This window comes from Mustelus asterias, unplaced genomic scaffold, assembly GCF_964213995.1.
Source record: "Mustelus asterias unplaced genomic scaffold, sMusAst1.hap1.1 HAP1_SCAFFOLD_944, whole genome shotgun sequence".
Lineage (NCBI taxonomy): Eukaryota > Metazoa > Chordata > Chondrichthyes > Carcharhiniformes > Triakidae > Mustelus > Mustelus asterias.
This window is the reverse complement of record NW_027590890.1, coordinates 61,611-81,998: the sequence shown is the minus strand read 5'-3', so window position 1 is coordinate 81,998 and position 20,388 is coordinate 61,611. Positions and strand designations below refer to the sequence as shown.

General features: G+C 47.7%; 2 protein-coding genes across 2 annotated transcripts in view; both read left to right on the top strand.

The window, feature by feature from the left end:
• LOC144487638 (uncharacterized) overlaps positions 1–11,208 on the top strand; it is a 37,504-nt gene extending 26,296 nt beyond the window's left edge. The window contains exons 2-6 of the mRNA XM_078205714.1: positions 3,221–3,284; positions 4,076–4,167; positions 6,321–6,359; positions 7,385–7,493; positions 9,503–11,208. Coding sequence (XP_078061840.1) covers positions 3,221–3,284; positions 4,076–4,167; positions 6,321–6,359; positions 7,385–7,493; positions 9,503–9,558 — 360 coding nt within the window. The 3' untranslated portion in view covers positions 9,559–11,208. The remainder of the gene's footprint in view (positions 1–3,220; positions 3,285–4,075; positions 4,168–6,320; positions 6,360–7,384; positions 7,494–9,502) is intronic.
• Positions 11,209–12,810: 1,602 nt separating this feature from the next.
• The window catches only part of LOC144487640 (uncharacterized), a 34,662-nt gene continuing 27,084 nt past the window's right edge, over positions 12,811–20,388 (top strand). Inside the window, exons 1-3 of the mRNA XM_078205717.1 lie at positions 12,811–12,980; positions 15,804–15,996; positions 16,706–16,997. Coding sequence (XP_078061843.1) covers positions 12,811–12,980; positions 15,804–15,996; positions 16,706–16,997 — 655 coding nt within the window. The remainder of the gene's footprint in view (positions 12,981–15,803; positions 15,997–16,705; positions 16,998–20,388) is intronic.

The following is a 20,388-nucleotide window of genomic DNA, read 5'->3' as shown; positions in this document are numbered from 1 at the left end:
CAGTCCTGACCCTCTGACAGTGCGGTGCTCCCTCAGTACAGACCCTCTAACAGTGCGGCACTCACTCTGTACTGACTCTCTGACAGTGCGGCACTTCCTCTGTACTGACCCTCTGACTGTGCGGCACTCCCTCAGTCCTGACCCTCCCACTGTGCGGCACCCCCTCAGTGCTGACCCTCTGACAGTGCGGCACTCCCTCAGTACTGACCCTCTGACAGTCTGGCACTCCCTCTGTACTGACCCTCTGACAGTGCAGCACTCCCTCAGTACTGACCCTCTGACAGTGCAGCACTCCCTCAGTACTGACCCTCTGACAGTGCAGCATTCCCTCAGTACTGACCCTCTGACAGTGCAGCATTCCCTCAGTACTGACCCTCTGACAGTCTGGCACTCTCTCAGCACTGACCCTCTCACAGTGCAGCTCACCCTGAGTACTGACCCTCTGACAGTGTGGCACTTCCTCTGGACTGACCCTCTGACAGTGCGGCACTCTCTCTGTACTGATCCTCTGACAGTGCGGCACTCCCTCAGCACTGACCCTCTGACAGTGCGGCACTGCCTCAGTACTGACCCTCTGACAGTGCAGCACTCCCTCAGCACTGACCCTCTGACAGTGCGGCACTCCCTCAGTACTGATCCTCTGACAGTGCGGCACTCCCTCAGCACTGACCCTCTGACAGTGCGGCACTCCCTCAGCACTGACCCTCTGACAGTGCGGCACTCTCTCTGTACTGACCCTCTGGCAGTGCAGCACTCCCTCAGTGCTGACCCTCTGTCAATGTAGCAATTCCTCAATACTGACCCTCTGACAGTGTAGCACTCCCTCAATCGTCTAGCAGTGCGGCACTCCCTCAGCACTGACCCTCTGACAGTGCGGCACTCCCTCAGCACTGACCCTCTGACAGTGCGGCACTCCCTCAGTACTGACCCTCTGACAGTGCAGCACTCCCTCAGTACTGACCCTCTGACAGTGGGGCACTCTCTCAGTTCTGACCCTCTGACAGTGCAGCACTCCCTCAGTACTGACCCTCTGACAGTGCGGCACTCCCTTAGTACTGACCCTCTGACAGTGCAGCACTCCCTCAGTACTGAACCTCTGACAGTGCAGCACTCCCTCAGCACTGACCCTCTGACAGTGGGGCACTCCCTCTGTACTGACCCTCTCAAAATACGGCATTCCCTCAGTACTGACCCTCTGACAGTGCAGCACTCCCTCAGTACTGACCCTCTGACAATGCGGCACTCCCTCAGTACTGACCCTCTGACAGTGCAGCACCCCCCTGACAGTGCGGTGCTCCCTCAGGACAGACCCTCTGACAGTGCGGCTCTCCCTCAGTACTGACCCTCTGACAGTATGGCACTCACTCAGTACTGACCCTCTGACAGTGCGGCACTCACTCAGGACTGACTCTCTGACAGTGCAGCACTCCCTCAGTACTGACCCTCTGGCGCTGCAGTTCTCTCTCAGTACTGACCCTCTGACAGTGCGGCACTCCCTCAGTACTGACCCTCTGACAGTGCGGCACTCCCTCAGTACTGACCCTCTGACAGTGCGGCACTCCCTCAGTCCTGACCCTCTCACAATGCAGCACTCCTTCAGCTCTGACCCTCTGACAGTGCGGCACCCCCTCAGTACTGACCCTCTGACAGTGCAGCACACCCTCTGGCAGTGCGGTGCTCCCTCAGTACAGACCCTCTAACAGTGCGGCACTCCCTCAGTACTGACCCTTTGACAGTGCATCACTCCCTCAGTACTGACCCTCTGGCAGTCCGGCACTCCCTCAGTACTGACCCTCTGACAGTGCGGCACTCCCTCAGTACTGACCCTCTGACAGTGCAGCACTCCCTCAGTACTGACCCTCTGACAGTGCAGCACTCCCTCTGACAGTGCAGCACTCCCTCTGACAGTGCGGTGCTCCCTCTGACACTGAGCCACTCCCTCAGCACTGACCCTCTGACAGTGCGGCACTCTCTCAGCACTGACCCTCTGACAGTGCGGCACTCCCTCAGTACTGACCCTCTGACAGTGTGGCACTCCCTCAGTCCTGACCCTCTGACAGTGCGGCACTCTCTCAGTACTGACCCTCTGACAGTGCGGCACTCCCTCAGTACTGACCCTCTGACAGTGCGGCACTCCCTCAGTACTGATCCTCTGACAGTGCGGCACTCCCTCAGTACTGACCCTCTCACAATGCAGCACTCCTTCAGCTCTGACCCTCTGACAGTGCGGCACTCCCTGAGTACTGACCCTCCCACAGTGCGGCACCCCCTCAGTCCTGACCCTCTGACAGTGCAGCACACCCTCTGGCAGTGCGGTGCTCCCTCAGTACAGACCCTCTAACAGTGCGGCACTCCCTCAGTACTGACCCTTTGACAGTGCATCACTCCCTCAGTACTGACTCTCTGACAGTGCGGCACTCCCTCAGTACTGACCCTCTGACAGTGCAGCACTCCCTCAGCACTGACCCTCTGACAGTGCATCACTCCCTCAGTACTGACTCTCTGACAGTGCGACACTCCCTCAGTACTGACCCTCTGACAGTGCGGCACTCCCTCAGTACTGACTCTCTGACAGTGCGGCACTCCCTCAGTACTGATCCTCTGACAGTGCGGCACTCCCTCAGTACTGACCCTCTCACAATGCAGCACTCCTTCAGCTCTGACCCTCTGACAGTGCGGCACTCCCTCAGTACTGACCCTCTGACAGTGCGGCACTCCCTCAGCACTGACCCTCTGACAGTGCGGCACTCCCTCAGCACTGACCCTCTGACAGTGTGGCACTCCCTCAGTACTGACCCTCTGACAGTGCGGCACTCTCTCAGTACTGACCCTCTGACAGTGCAGCACTCCCTCAGTCCTGACCCTCTGACAGTGCGGCAGTTCCTCAGTACTGACCCTCTAACAATGCGGCACTCCCTCAGTACTGACCCTCTGACAGTGCGGCACTCCCTCAGCACTCACCCTCTGACATTAAACTCTCAGTCTCAGGGTTTATAGATCTTTAACAGCCCTTCAGTATGACTGGGCTTAAAAGCCTTACACAGTGACCTTTCCCCATCGTGCCCTGGCAGCAGCTGCTCCAAGCTTGAGTGTGTCCCTCAGCACATAATCCTGGGCAGGAGGACAATTCTTTGCACTGGAAGTTTTGGGCAGTCCAATCATCAATCTGAGCAGGAAGTGAATCAGTTGTAAAGGGGGTAACTGTGTTTTCTTGTTGCAGGGACACACCTTCCACAAACTCCTGCTGCTGCTGCTGCTGCTCAGTGTTGTTGCTGCTGTTTCAGGTAAGAGCTGTGACTGCTGGAACATTTCAGCTCTGATCAAAGGGTGGGGGGATCAGGAATACATCTTGCTTTAAGCTGCTGTGTGAACTGTAAGTGGAGCCAATGAGGGATTGGGCCCCGTAGCTTCACACCACACACAATGATCATCAGAGCTGAAAGGAAGGCAGCTAATGTCTTCACATTAACCCCTGTGAGGTGAACAGTGGGATCTGGACACCGAGCAACACTCAGTGACACTGGGATGGGTGCCTGGGTGACATTGGAATGATGACTGGGTGACACTGGAATGGGTGACAGGGATCAAGTGGAACTGGGATGAGATCCTGAGCTCTGGAATCAGGAGTCTGGGACCGCACTGGGATCAAATAGAGCTGGGAATTATCTAGGAGCGTGGGGAGTCGGGTCATCAGGTTGGTGAATCCATTTGGTTTTCGGGTCAGTTTTCAGCTCCTGAGTTCCACCTCACATTGTCCACCCCCCAGTCTGTGATTTTTCTCCCAAGGGGAGGTGACCAATATCCTGATGTGTTCTCCCAGCATGTGGACAAATGGAAAACATGTGATTGAAAGTGCTGTCCAGCTGCTCTGTGCTTACAAATATCCAGCACAAGCTGGGTTTAGTTGAAGGCCCTCAATGCCTGAGCTTTAACCTTCCCACACAAATGAAAGCAGTGAGGTATTGATCAGTGCTTCTTGTAAATCAAGCATGGCAGTGTAACCATGTGAAGCTTGGGATGTAATGTACCAGCAGGGAGGTTATATCTGTGGATAAATACTTTCAATCTTTTCCAGGTGACTCGCCTGTCCCAGTTTCTGGGTTCCTTGCGGAGCAGGTTGTGCTGCCCTGTACCTACAACGGGAATGTCCCAGTCTCAGATTTACAGGTAATCTGGGGGACACCCAAACATAAATTTTTGCACAAGTTTGTCAATGGAAACGATGATTTGAGGGAACAAGACCCACGGTTCAGAAACAGAACAAAGCTGTTCAGATATCAACTGGAACAAGGAAACTGGTCAGTTCTGCTCTCTGACCTCAGGGAGTCAGACCAGAACCAGTATCAGTGTCAGATTTACAAGAGGACGAGTGCAGGATATTATTGGGAGCAATTTGATCTCGTCTATCTCTCTGTAACAGGTGAGAGGTTTCTGTTTCAGAAATTCTGTATTTAATCCCTGATTTTATGGGTTCAGTCATGCAGTGGTTATGTTATGAAACAAATAATCCCGAGAATGTGGGAGAATCCCGAGGGCGGCACGGTAGCACAGTGGTTAGCACTGCTGCTTCACAGCTCCAGGGTCCTGGGTTCGATTCCCGGCTCGGGTCACTGTCTGTGTGGAGTTTGCACATTCTCCTCGTGTCTGCGTGGGTTTCCTCCGGGTGCTCCGGTTTCCTCCCACAGTCCAAAGATGTGCGGGTTAGGTTGATTGGCTGTGCTAAAATTGCCCCTTAGTGTCCTGAGATGCATAGGTTAGAGGGATTAGTGAGTACAATATATGGGGGTAGGGCCTGGGTGGGATTGTGGTCGGTGCAGACTCGATGGGCCGAATGGCCTCTTTCTGTACTGTAGGGTTTCTATTCTATTCTATTCTAATGTGAGTTCAAATCCCACCATGGCACTTTCAGAATTTAAATTCAGTTTATGAAATAAAAATCTGGAAATATAAAGTTGGTCCTAATAAAAGTGACCAGGAAACTGTTGGATTATAAAACCCCGACTGGTTCACTAATGTCCCTTTAGGGAAGGAAACCTGCCATCGTGCAGAGGGATCTGGGTGTTCTAGTGCTTGAATCACAAAAGGCTGATATACAGGTACAACAAGTAATTAGCAATACTAATGGACCGTTATTGTTTGCTGTGAGGGGACTTGGATAAAGTAATGAGGTTATGTTTCAATTGTACGGGGCATTGGTGAGACCACATCGAGAGTATTGTGTACAGTATTGGTCTCCTTATTTAAGGAAATATGTAACAGTGTTTGAAGCGGTTCAGAGAAGGTTTACCAGACTAATCCCAGGAAGGGGCTGGGTGTCTTATGAGGAAAGTTTGGAGAGGTTAGGTCTGTATCCACCAGAGTTCAGAAGAGTAAGAGGCGACTTGATGGAAACCTTTAAGATCCTGAGGGGTATCGACAGGGTGGATGTGGAGAGGATGTTCCCTCTTGTAGGAGAATCTAGAACCAGGGATCACTGATTAAAAATTAGGGCTCTCACTTAACATGGAGGTGAGGATAATTTCTTCTCTCTTGGTAGGTTGTGAGTTTCTGGAACTCTCTGCCTCAAATGGCAGTGGATACAGTGTCTTTGAATATTTTAAAGGCAGAGTGAGATAGATTCTTGATTAACGAGGGTGAAAGGTTAATAAGGGGATGGGGGGGGGTGAAAGGTTATCAGGGGTCGGCGGGAATGTGTGGTTGAAGTTAGTCAGGTGAGCCATGATCTTATTGAATGGTGGAGCAGGCTCGAGTGGCCGCCTCCTGCTCCCAATTCATATGTTTGTATCGATGTACGTGTGTACCCAGTCTGGTCTATATGTGACTCCAGTCCCACATTAACCTGGGTGACTTTTAACTGCCCTCTGACTTGCTCAAACACTTCAATCAGTTTGTATCAAACCACTGGACAGAGAAACCAGAATAAAACTGAAGGGATCACTGGCTGTGACCCAGGTATTGAGTCAGAATGTTGGGGTGCAGGAGGTGGGGTCTGTAACACCTCTCAGGCAGCCTTGACAAGACCCAGTGCACTTGCCTTGTTCCCAGTAGGCCCAGGATCCTGTGGGGATTCTCTCCACGGGGATGTAGGCTGCTGGGAATGATCCTGCTCAGGGGAACTCTGGAAAACTTCCATTCTACCCATCACAGTTAATGCAATCCTGTTGGACTTTTCACTCTGCCGACCCTGTTCCTGATCCTTCCTGATCAGTTTGAGTCGAGTCTCGTTGCTCCCTGGATGTTTTTCCCTAAAGCCCGATAGTCTTTGACCATTTCTGTAGTTTGTGTCACACACAATACTAAACATATTATGTTTTCTTTAGAGCGACTTCCTACACCTGGACCGAACACACCTGTACCAGGTAAATCTGTTTCTAAACTACTGCATGTGTTTTCAGCGTGTTGCATCATTCTGGATAGACAGCGAGTAACACTGGAAGGTTTGAAAGTAAAGTTTATTAGTTTATTTATTAAAAGTTATTTATTAGTCACAGGTAAGGCTTACATTAACACTGCAATGAAGTTACTGAGAAATTCCCCAAGTCGCCACACTCCGGTGCAAGTTCGGGTCAATGCACCCTAACCAGCACGTCTTCCAGACTGTGGGAGGAAACCGGAGCACCCGGAGGAAACCCACACAGACACAGGGAGAACTTGCAAACTCCACACAGACAGTGACCCAAGCCAGGAATCGAACCCGGGTCCCTGGCGCTGTGAGACAGCAGTGCTAATCACTGTGCTACTGTGCCACCCAAGAATGATTGTGTGAGAGTGAGTGATGTGAGTCACTGTTACCTGTAACTGGTCCTGCAACCACTGGGATTTGTTATTCTGTTTGAGCCTCACCTTCCTGTCCCTCAGATACAGAACTGTGAGGATTCCTGCTTCCCACGAGCATTAGTGTTTCTGGAATTCTGTGTGGAAAGTCTGGGTACAATTTTACCCAAACCCACCTGTTGGGAAACTGATGGGATTGGATGTAACACTGGGTGAAGTCAGTGGAGAGAAATATTTACCCGGGTGTAATCCGGCATTCCACACAATCCCGTGGCCTTTTCCGATTGGTAAATTATTTTAAAATCTCCTGCTAGTTCAGCGTGCTGTTGGGTTGAATTAGAGGGAGGCTGCTGCTACTCAGTGTCCAGTTATCTCTATTGGAAAGCATGTATCGATCACATTGTGGGGCAGTGTGTGTGTGCAAGGAGCTGTGGGGTGACCTGGTGTGTGTGTGATTATCGGTGTCTAAACTCCCACATCCCTCCAGGACTAGAATTAACCAGGGATCTGTTTGTACTGGTGACGGTTCTGAAACACTCGGTGCTGAAGGTCTCTGCTGTTAGTTTTGTGAGTGTGTCCCAGTCTGTTAATGGCTTCGTTCTGTCTCTAGGTCCTGGACTCCCGGATAGAGCAAGAGTTGGATTGGGAATCGGAATTCTTGTTGCTGTTTTTGTTGTTGCTGGAATTGGGATTTACATATTCCGAAAGCGACAAAGACGGTGAGTTCCAGAATGTTCCACTGTTGCCATTGGGATCCTGTTTTTGGTTTATAATGTTTGTTCAATGTTGCTGAACTCCAGAACTGTCCATTTACTGAGCTGTGAGGATGCTTCAATCCACCCTATCATTGAGCAGCGTTAACCAGTCACTTCCAGCTTGTCATCCTTTTGCTGCTGAACAGTCCCCGTGGATTGGAAAGGAGCGAATATTATCCCACTGGGAGAACCAGTGGATGAGGAATGTATCTGGGATTTCAGAAGGTATTTGATAAGGTGCCACACAATAGGTTGTTCCGCAAGACATGGGCTCAGGGGATTGGGGGTAATGTAGCATGGATTGAGGATTGGTGAATGGACAGAAACAGAGGAGAGACAATGGGTGATTTTTGGTTGGCAGGATGTAACTGGTGCTGCCGGGATCAGTGCTGGAGCCTCAGCTGATCACAATCCATATCAATGTCTTTGATCAGGGGAGAGAGTGCGATGTGTCCAAGTTTACTGACGATAGAAAGTGGGAGAGTAAGCGGTGAGGAAGATACAGAGATATTAACAGGTCAGGTGACTGGGCACGGAGGTGGAACAGGGAGTATAATGTGGGTAGTGTGAATTATCCACGTTGGTGGGAAGAATGGAAAAGGAGAATATTCAGAGTGAGAGACTGGGAAATGTGGGCATTGTGAAGGTTTTGAGCGTTCTTGTCCAATGTAAATGAATCAAAGTTAACCTGGTCTCCTTACCCAAGGAAGAGGATGTTCCTAATGTGGAGGAGGTGTGACACATTGCTTCCCTAATGGTTCCTGAGCTGTGTCTGTGCTGTTAGGAGAACCGGCCAATATTCCCAGGAGTCTGGAAGAATGAGAGGTGATCTCATTGAAACGCATAATATTCCCAGTGGCCTTGACAGGGTCACCCTCCTCCCTCCACAGACAGACACACTCACACACCCCCTTCCCCACACGCAGATAGCGAATGAAACTATTGGTCACAGTCTGAGGACAAGGGGTCGAACATTTTGCCTCAGCTCATTGGCTCCTGAAACCCTCATCAATAACGTAATTTATTCTAGTCTGAACTATTCTGACATCACCCCCGTCCTCATTGACTGGTTCAATTCTAACATTCCCATTCTAGTTTCCACATTCCCCTCTGACCTCACCCCTTCCTCATCTCTGTAACTGAGCCAACCACGCAATCCTCCGCACTCCAATTCTGTCCACTTGGTGCGTACCTCAGTCCCCATCGCTCCACCATTGGTGGCCATGCTTTCAGCTGCCTGGGGCTCATGTCCTATAGCGAAGGAAATCTACCATCCTTACCTGATCTGGCCTACATGTCACTCCAGACCCACAGCAATGGTTGACTCTTAATTACCATTAGGGATGGACAATAAATGCAGGCCCAGCCTGTGACACCCCTATACTACAAACTAAATAATAACTCCGGAATTCTCTGCCTCTCCCTCTGTTTTTCCCCCTGTCTCAAATTCCGAGTATTCATTGATCTCTCCTCTGAAGCATTTCTGGATTTCCTCTAAAGGTGCTATGTAAATGCAGTACGTTGTAGTTCAATCTCCTCCTGCACTTTTCAGACCTCCCCCTTAACCCGGACATCAGAGGATTCAGTCACTGGGAAAGCCATCTCGGATTTCCTTGTCTCACTCAATATCCACATCTCCGTGCTCACCGCCTATCCCCACACACACCCCTCACAGTGGCAGCAGGAACTATTGCAGGGTTCTCTAACTCTATCCTCTGACCCTCCCTCTGTGGGTCAGCACAGCTCCTGTGGAGTGTCCAGCTCTTGCCCGTTGCCTCCCCGATAAGCCTCCTCTCCTCTACACTCTGTGCTCCATCACCGTGCAGCTCCTGTGACCCATTTTCCAGCTGCCATTGGGACCCAGGATGTTGAGTGGAATTTAATGGGTCTGTGCTCCTGAACGGCTCCTTTACTCACCTGGCCAAAGTGTTGGATTCTTTTCATTCTGAACTCTGCTGTTTGTTCTCTTCTAGGAATCAAAACAGACACACGATCGATCAAAATGAAGCATCTAATGATGTCCCTTTGACAGAGGTGACCTGTTCAGGTGAAGCACGGGGCCTTGTGACAACAGCACCTGAGCATCAGGATGGAGCGGCTGGAGAACAAAACCTTCTGGGGAATGGGACTGTCCAGCACTGAATCACTTTGCACTGAATCACTTTGCACAGCCCTGGGTAACCACCACAGCCTCAAGAAAACCGACTGATGCCAAAATCCCTTCTGTAATTGTTTCCAATCAGTATTTATTTAATGTATCTCAGTATTACTGTCGACGAGGACATTGACAATCGACTGTCGAAGACTAACAGCTCCTTTGGCCACCTCTTGACTGTGTGTTGAAACCATTCACTACCCGTGTCTAACAGAACTCGGGTTTACAGAGAGATTGTCATTACTGCCCTCTTGAGTGGGTCAGAATGATGGGTTCTGTACAGAAAACAAATGGAGAGCTTCCATCAACACTGCCCTCGATCCATCATGAACAGCAGACGGCAGAACTACATCACAAACAATGATGTTCTCAACAGCACCAATCTGTCCAGAACTGAATACCTTCTCTTCCAACACCAATTACACTGGGCAGAGTGTGTGTCACACACTTAGACTTAGAACAGTACAGCACAGAACAGGCCCTTCGGCCCACGATGTTGTGCCGAGCTTTATCTGAAACCATGATCAAGCTATCCCACTCCCTATCATCCTGGTGTGCTCCATGTGCCGATCCAATAACCGCTTAAATGTTTCTAAAGTGTCTGACTCCACTATCACTGCAGGCAGTCCATTCCACACCCCAACCACTCTCTGCGTAAAGAACCTACCTCTGATATCCTTCCTATATCTCCCACCACGAACCCTATAGTTATTCCCCCTTGTAATAGCTCCACACGGAGGGTTCCAGAATGTCAAAAGCAGAACTTGATGAGGATATATTATGCTGACTTTCACAGAGACAAGACTTTGCATGATCTTCACCTGTGAAGAACCTGCCATTATCAACATTCCTGTGACAGACTGTGTCCAAACCCACTGACAGGAGCATACAGAAACACCTTTAGCATTGATCACTCCCTGTGTGAGATGGTAACTCACAAAATATCCTGTTGATGAGTGAATGGGAACATCAGAGTTTCTGATGAAGTTATTAACTTGTTGTCAGTGTGGGTGATGCTGCCAGGGCCCCATTTAGTGTCCATCTCTGCTTGAGCCACTGCAGTCCTTGTCGTGATGGTGCTCCCAGTGATGAACATGGAAGAGGTTTCACAAACTCCCTTTACAGCAGCATCTCCATGTGCCCTCTCTCCATGAGCCTGACATCTTAATGTGTGGTGCCTTGAATTGGACACCATTCTGCTGCTCATGTCTAACTAGTGATTTATAACTGTTCAGAACAGCCTCCTTACATTTGCACTGTTTTTGTATTTAGAAACCACTCCCTGGGTGCGTGTAGCTGCGACCCAGCATCATTGCATTAATTTATGAATCTTGTGGTTACAAATTTTCACTCTGCAATTCCTTCACTTTCACAGCATTATTTGCATAATTTATGGTCCACATTCTGTGTATTACTCAGTCCAAGCTAAGTGCCGACGAATGTTATATTTTTACAGTGCGATCTCTATCCTGTTTTGAATGTTATGTTTTTATGATGTGCATAAACAGTTAGTGTTAATGAGTAGATGCTCTCTCTGTTTCTGTTTAATGAAGCAGCTAAATGCGTGCCTCAAAGATTGGTGTGGGTGAAATGGGATTGAATTTATGGGACATTGGCACCAGTACTGGGGGAGAAGGGACCTGTTCCGATGGGACAGTCTCCATCTGAATCATGCTGGGAACCAGAGTCCTAGCGAATCGCATAACTAACTAGGACTTTAAACTGAATCGGGGGGGGGTGGGGAGGGTTCATAATCCTGGTAGTTTGCTCACTGTTAGGCTTATTGCAGGGTGTCTGCCAATGCCTAGCATATCATAGAGCACAAGTTCCCCTCTAAAGAGGTTAGTGTTATCATGGAATGATAAAAGGAGGGAATGAGATGTTAAGGGGTTAACATCCCATGAATTTGCTATGATCTTGGTTTTTTAACTTAAAAAAAGTGTGCGAGCTAAGCAAACTTTTGAACTTGCAAATGCAGATAAGCTTAAAACTGTCTGGAACAATTTTTGCTGGTAACATATTCCCCATATCAACTCCTAATGTGTCCTTGTTTCTGAAAGATAGAATTCGTTCTATGTGCAAAATAGAGTCCCAAGACATATGGGAAACATTTATTATCTCACACTGGAGCAATGGTGGACGTGTGGTTTCTATGGCAACCGGGGGGGTTTTTCGACATATTTATGTTTTTTCAACTGTCTTTGTATTTTGCTGTGGCTAAAAACGTGATTTGGCTGAAGTAATACTGTGTACATGACGAATTACTGTAAAAAGAGGATAAAGGGAGAGACATCCCCCCGGTTTGAGGGTTAGGTGTTAAAGGTGGATGTTCGCAAGAGCCCACCGAGGGAGGTAAAGGTTCGGGTTTAGAGGCCCCAGTCCGGGAGTAATTGAGGTTCGACTCCCTCGGTCGGTAGCAATTGCTTTTTTTAAAAGGGAGGGAGTGTGCAGTGTGTGTTACAGATTTTTGAGAGAAAGGAACTATGTTCTCTCAAATTACTAGGGAAATATTATAAATTAATTGGAAAATTGATTAGAGAAAATCTGAGGTTGACCTAATAATTTGAGTAGTTTTTGTATTTCAGTGTGTTTGTGTGGTCTGGTTGCTTGTCGTTGCAATAGATTGAAAGAAAGCCTGTTTGTTCTTGTGGCAGAAAAAAAGTAAAGGGTGGGAATGAGGTGAAGTTGGAGACGTGACTGCTTGTGCCGATCGAAGGGAGGTGCCAGTCTCAAACACGCAGCCTTGGACCGAAGGTCAGGACACTGAAGTGGGCGTAGAGGCAACAAGGCACTGCAGAGCGTGAAGTACAAGTGGTCAAAGTCTCTTAACAATGGGTCAAACTTTGGATAAGTCAGGGGATGGGACCCCTTTATATAAAATGTGTCGTGAAAACCGGAAAGACGAGGAGCTACTCAGAAGCTTGTCAGGGTGTCTTAAAAAAACTGGGAAATGAAAATTGGCCACAAGGGGAAACTTGGGTTGTAGATCAATGTATTAAAACAGAAGAGGCTATTCGAGAGCCCATGAATTAACCGAGAAATGAAAGCTGGCCAGCTGGGGGGGATAACACACGTAGGAGAGGGATCAGTGAATGTGATAATGAGGGAAACTCGAAAACCTGGGAAATGTTGAAGTGGGAATGTGAGAAGTATGAGAGACGAAACCGAGAACAAGGATTAGAATGGCAAGCTGAACAAAGGAAAGATAAAAAACCGGAGGTACCTCCTGACACATCTGGCATGCCAAAGTTGTTCCAAAATACCGATACTGACGAACAACAGGAGGATTGGAGAAGGTAACCTCGCGCTCCGACCGCTCCCCAAATCCAACCCCAACCAAACAGTTAAAAAAACAAAATTTGCATTCGCGCAGCACCTGATGACATTGCTACAGAAATATTTCAAGGTGCTCCAGGTACAAGGAATTACTTTCATTGTAGGGACTGCAAACAAATCCCTATTTGGCCTCATTGTGCAACAAATATTTTCCCAAAAATTTTAATCAGGAGTGACATTATAACAGAAGAAATACTGGTGAGGTGCACACAAAGTTAGTGAATGCAGTGGTTGTGATTTTTGAATTTCTAGACTTAAGTGGCTCATTAAACAATTTATATTTGTAACACCAAAATATTTTCACTCAGAAAAACTGAAGGAAGCTCAGCCTTTTCAGTGCTGGTTGCAAAAGAAAGATGTGCAACTGTAGGAAAGAGTTTAAAAAATATAAGTACAAGTTAAAAAGCAGCTGCTTGAGCATGTATTCCCGGCTCACCTACACCAAACTTAAGACATTTCAGTGGCAGATTAAGTCCCCATTATGCATTTTTTGAGTCAGAAACTTTCATTTACACCTTGGAAGTATGAAAAACTAGTAAGGTTTTTATACAAAATGGGAGCCAACTTTACCAGATTAGGGTATTGAAAGTAATGTGTCGGGGGAAAATACCAACACAATTACCAACACAAGCTGATACAACTGGAGTTAACTGGAACTTAGACAATGTAACCAGTATATTGAGGCTCAACTCTTCTAGCCCTTTTTAGGTCAATTTGAAAGATGCCAATTGAAGTTTACTCTGTAAATGGCCCATTGTGTACAGGAGTCATTTACATTTAGCTAATTTAATTAGAAAATGTCTCATTGGCTCAATAATTTCCGGTATAATTTTCAACATTGGTCAGTTTTTTTCTTCTGCGGGTTAGCAATTAAGTTTGCTGAAACATTTGGAAATGAATTCAGACAATTTGTATTAAATTGGCAGAAAGTGGTTTGTGTAAACGCTCCTGAATCCATAATGGTCAACTTACTGTTGAGAGATGCACAGTGGAAGGCAACATTGTGTAAAAATACGCCAAGTCCTTCTCAGCCCTCGTACTGTTGTTGGTACCGTAAATTAAGCTCTCGCAGTTCCCGCTCTGAGTCTCCATATTGAGAGCAAAGAGGGAACAGATGCACCTTCTTATAGACTCGTGCTTGTCCACCTTGGTTATTCAGCACTTTTCAAAGTCAGTAAACACCCCTTTTATCCTTTTATGTACAATTAATTGCGTGATGTTAAATTTGTGGCAGTGGTATTTCCCCCTTCCGATTCCAATAATAAAGTTACATCAGGGAGAGAGGGACAGGATCCTTTTAAAACCCATGGGGGAAACCAGAAAAAAACCCTCTTTCACTATCTTGAGATTAAAGTCACACAATGCCACCATCTGCTGGCGGCCCACAGCTACTGCAGGCGCTGCTGTTTGTGAACCTCAGACAAGTTCAGTCACTCCATGCCTGCACCTGGGAACCGGTTACTGCAGAGTGAATATTGAACAATATTAACAGGGATTAAATTTATCCTAAAAGTAACTGATGTTTTTGGGAATAAATTAATAATCTGGCAATCAGGATCAATAAAATTATCTATTTAAAAAAGGTTCGATCTCTCACTGTGACATGATCCCTGAAGTTCCCTTCACTAAAAAATTAAAAACTATTTGTATTAGAATTTGTACAAAAGTATTAAGAGTGCACAGTGTCTGGGTACATCTTTCACTGCCTTGTTCTTCTGCAGGTAATACTTTGGTTGGCTCACATGAAGAGCTTAATTTTCTTTGAACACGACGGGCATCCCAGATATTGTCACTGTTCAGCGCTGACAGGGACGGCCCTGCCTCTGAAAAGGACATTTGGAAGGTGCATGGATGTTCACATTCTGCGTCATCAGGCCTTTGGGTTACTCCAATCGGCCAAGTGTGTAAACATGATGCTTTGTTGCCTTTGCTTATTGTCTTCATTCTGATACCCACCTTGGCAAGGAGGGAATGAGTGGTATTCTGCTCTGTAACGGTGGCACCCCCGACTAGCTGAGGCAGCCCAGTCTCGTATAGCATCATGTTTGACATGCCAGCAAAACAATGTTGGTCAAGGGGTGAGATGCTCGCCAGGATGAACACCCTTGCCAGGTGGACCGTTTGAATGTATTCAGCTAGATTTTATTGAATTGCCGCGTGTACCTTGCTATCAGTATTGTCCTGTGATTGTTGGTGTATTTAGTAGATGGATAGAGGCTTTCCCAACAACAAATAACAAGGCCTCGACGGTAGTAAAATTGTTGCTAACTGAAGTAATACCAAGGTTTGGGGTGCCTCGACAAATTAGTTCAGATAATGGCCCCCACTTTGTAGGAAAAGTCAATAAGGAATTGTGAGATGCATTACACATCCAACAACAATTCCACTGTGCCTACCACCCCCAGTCTGCAGGAATAGTGGAAAGAGCTAACGGAACTCTTAAAGCTAAATTGACTAAGTTAACATCCGAAACCGGCCTTAACTGGTTAAAGGTTTTGCCCCTAGCTCTGTACCACATGAGAATAACGCCCCACTCTACTACTGGACTCTCGGCGGCAGAGATAATTTATGGCCGACCCAGTAGAACACCTTGGGACGCCAATACAAGCCCGTCCACCCAGATAGATTTACACATTGTGGGAGAGGAAATGCAGAAGTACTTCCAGCAGCTAACGCTGCCTTTAAAGTTTCTCCATTCACAGGTACAGTGCGCTTTGGATCAACCCCACGGACACCAGATCAAGATTCTGACCCACAGGACTACTTCCCTGGACCACTGATAGGAGACCTCGTGCTAATAAAAAACTGGGATTGACGTGTAAAGGCCCGTTCCAAGTTCTCTTCCAGACTCCAACTGCAATCAAGGCACAAGGACAACCGGATCAACGGAAAGGAAACCGGAAAGAAGGACTGACTAATGGACGATTTCACTCTAACACTTTGTACATGTCTTACGAGTTTGCTGTAAAGTTTAATGTAAGTGGGTGTTGTGTCTGCTCACACATACCACCACATGCTACAGAAAGGATTCCTCTGTTCCCTAATCCTCTCAACCCCCAGGAAACGATAGAATGGATTTTGCATCAAAACAAGACTAAAAGTGGAATGAGGGCTGTGTTCGATCCTATAGGTTTCATAAAGGTTAACGGACAGGACGCTCCTCTATGGGTACCTTCCGGCAAAAATATTGCTCAACTTGCAGAGAGGTGTAATATAACAAATTATTTTAAGAACCATTACCAACCCAACTACGATAGATCAGACTCCCCACGCCACTTTGTTGTAAAAAATCAACAAACAGGATCTATCTGTCTGATAAGAAACGGAACCATCCCCGTTGGCCGTAGCTACTGCATTCAGCAGTTTATTACCTATCCCAGTCGGAAAGAAAAAAAATGTTTCTTGTTCCACTACAGAAACTGGGATGTTCATACAGAACGCCGCCGCCTTATCAAAGGAATGTGAAGGTTGGGGTTGAGAAGGGAGAAAAATCACATGCCCCAATGACAACAGTTTCCCAGCCAATCCCAGCCTATTAGACGATATGGTAGGGTACAGTGGCACCTATTTTGTCTGTGGAGATAACGCCTACCCTTGGCTTCCCTGGGACTGGTCTGGATCTTGCTATCTCGCGTATGTGGTCCCCTATGTCCGACATTATGACTCCCTGCATCTCCACCCCAAGATACATCTGTTAAGATTTAAACAGGCCATCACCGAAGCTCAACGGTTTTGGATGATAGCCTTTCCTGCCTATGGGACCGCCATAGCAGCTCGAGAACTGATCAATATGGCATCAGCTCTTGAGAAAATAGCTAATGATACTGCGGATGGATTAGAGGATGTGAGCACCGCTATCTCCGAAGTTTCAGCTGAAGTCGTAGCTATACGGACGGTGGCACTCCAAAATCGAATGGCTTTAGATTACTTGTTGGCAGCAACAGGAGGCACCTGTGCCCTAATAGGCTCCGAGCGCTGTACATACATTCCAGACGCCTCCCACAATATCACTGATTTAGCTGAGCATATTAAAAAGAGACCACTGACAAAATTAGGGCTGAAGTGCAAAACTTTAAGAACTCCAATCCTCCTGGCTGGTGGCCTTTTAGTAACCTCTTTGGAGACTGGGGAGGGATGTTGATGCACCTGCGAGTCATTATCCTGGTAGTTTGCTTACTGCTAGGCTTATTGCAGGGTGTCTGCCAATGCCTAGCATATCACAGAGCACAAGTTCCCCTCTAAAGAGGTTAGTGTTATCATGGAATGATAAAAGGAGGGAATGAGATGTTAAGGAGTTAACATCCCATGAATCTCCTATGATCTTGGTCATTTGTGAAAAAAAAAGTGAGCTCCTGCAGAAGTGCAGCTGGTTGCTGTAAGATAAAGTGAAGTAAATTCTTAGCTTGAAAGCTGTGTTGTTTGGAACAATTTGTGCTGATACCAGCACATATTCCCTATTCTGAACTGTCACCCCGGCCTTGCAAATATCAATGCGGCTAATGCTGTCCTTGTCTGAAGGAGATAACATTCGCTTTATGGCAAAACAGCGTCCCAAGAAATATGGGAACGGTTGCTATCTCACACTCGAGCAATGGTGGACGTGCAGTTTCAATGGCAACCGGGGGTGGTTTTTCGACATATTTATGGTTTAACTCATATACTATCTTTGTATTTACTCTTGCTGTTGCTAAGCACGTAATCTGGGTGAAGTTATACTGTGTGTACGTGACTAATTGCTGAAAAAAAGAGTATAAAGGGAGAGACTGCTCCCTGTTCAGAGAGTATTGCTCGGCGAAGTTCAGCACTGTGCTGAGTTAGTAAAGCGATCCTCCAAAAGCTTGTACTTGCTTGAAAATAAAGGACTGGGTTTTCTTATACAGATCAGTGTCTTGCTCTTGCATCAAGTACGTAAGGGTCTCTGAAAAACGAACCTGGCAGCTGAACCCCTTTAATACAGGAACCAGACTCTGGGTTTTTCTGATGTTTTATTCTGTTTATTTTTAATTTATTCTATGTTGTTTAATCCCTGTGGCGCTGCCAATCTGACACTGAAGGTCTGAGACTAAAAACCGATTGTCCTGATTTACCTTGTAAGAAGTCTCACAACACCAGGTTAAAGTCCAACAGGTTTATTTGGTAGCAAAAGCCACTAGCTTTCGGAGCACTGCCCCTTCTTCAGGTGAGTGGAAGTTCTGTTCACAAACGGGGCTTTTAAAAACACAAACTCAATTTACAAAATAATGATTGGAATGCGAGTCTTTACAGGTTATCAAGTCTTAAAGGTACAGACAATGTGAATGGAGAGAGCGTTAAGCACAGGTTAAAGAGATGTGTATTGTCTTTAGACAGGACAGTTAGTGAGATTTTGCAAGTCCAGGCAAGTTGTGGGGGTTACAGATATTGTGACATGAACCTAAGATCCCGGTTGAGGCCGTCCTCGTGTGTGCGGAACTTGGCTATCAGTCTCTGCTCAGCGACTCTGCACTGTCGTGTGTCGTGAAGGCTGCCTTGGAGAACGCTTACCCAAAGATCAGAGGCCGAATGCCCATGATCGCTGAAGTGTTCCCCAACAGGAAGAGAACAGTCTTGCCTGGTGATTGTCGAGTGGTGTTCATTCATCCGTTGTCGTAGCGACTGCATAGTCTCCCCAATGTACCATGCCTCAGGACATCCTTTCCTGCAGCGTATCAGGTAGACAACGTTGGCCGAGTTGCAAGAGTAGGTACCGTGTACCTGGTGGATGGTGTTCTCACGTGAGATGATGGCATCCGTGTCGATCGGGCACGTCTTGCAGAGGTTGCTGTGGCAGGGTTGTGTGGTGTCGTGGTCACTGTTCTCCTGAAGGCTTGGGTAGTTTGCTGCGGACAATGGTCTGTTTGAGGTTGTGCGGTTGTTAGAAGGCAAGAAGTGGAGGTGTGGGGATGGCCTTGGCGAGATATTCGTCTTCATCAATGACGTGTTGAAGGCTCCAGAGAAGATGTTGCAGCTTCTCCGCTCCGGGGGAGTACTGGATGACGAAGGGCACTCTGTCCACCGTGTCCCTGAGGAGGTCGGTGCGGTTGTTCGCTGTGACACGTTGGAACTGTCGATCGATGAGTCGAGCGCCATATCCTGTTCTTATGAGGGCACCTTTCAGCATCTGGAGGTGTCTGTTGCGATCCTCCTCATCCGAGCAGATCCTGTGTATACGGAGGGCTTGTCCGTAGGGGATGGATTCTTTAACGTGTTTAGGGTGGAAGCTGGAGAAGTGGAGCATCGTGAGGTTATCCATGGGCTTGCGGTGCAGAACGGATTACTGCAAAGAAGTGTACCAACAACTGAACAACGGGGAACATTACAGACAGTTACCCGCAGATCCGACCAAAAAACACACCCGTCAGCTCAACAGACTGATCATGACCTTTGATCTGGACCTTCAGAGCACCCTCCGTGCTCTCATCCCACGTACTCCCCACGTTGGAGATCTCTACTGCCTCCCGAAGATACACAAGGCCAACACACCCGGCCGTCCCATCGTATCAGGCAATGGAACCCTGTGCGAGAACTTCTCCGGCTATGTCGAGGGCATCCTGAAACCCATTGTACAAAGAACTCCCAGCTTGTGTCGCAACACTACAGACTTCCTACAGAAACTCAGCACACATGGAGCAGTTGAACCAGGAACATTCCTCGTCACAATGGATGTCTCGGCACTCTATACCAGCATCCCCCACGACGATGGCATTGCTGCAACGGCCTCAGTGCTCAACGCCGACAACTGCCAGTTTCCAGATGCAATTTTACAACTCACCCGCTTCATCCTGGACCACAATGTCTTCACCTTCAACAACCAGTTCTTCATCCAGACACACGGAACAGCCATGGGGACCAAATTCGCACCTCAATATGCCAACATCTTCATGCACAGGTTCGAACAAGACCTCTCCACCGCACAGGACCTTCAACCGATGCTATACACTAGATACATCGATGACATTTTCTTCCTTTGGACTCATGGTGAGCAATCACTGAAACAACTATATGATGACATCAACAAGTTCCATCCCACCATCAGACTCACCATGGACTACTCTCCGGAATCAGTTGCATTCTTGGACACAGGCATCTCCATCAAGGATGGTCACCTCCGCACTTCACTGTACCGCAAGCCCACGGATAACCTCACGATGCTCCACTTCTTCAGCTTCCACCCTAAACACATTAAAGAAGCCATCCCCTACAGTCAAGCCCTCCGTATACACAGGATCTGCTCGGATGAGGAGGATTGCAACAGACACCTCCAGACGCTGAAAGACACCCTCGTAAGTACAGGATATGGCGCTCAACTCATCGATCAACAGTTCCGATGCGCCACAGCGGAAAACCGCA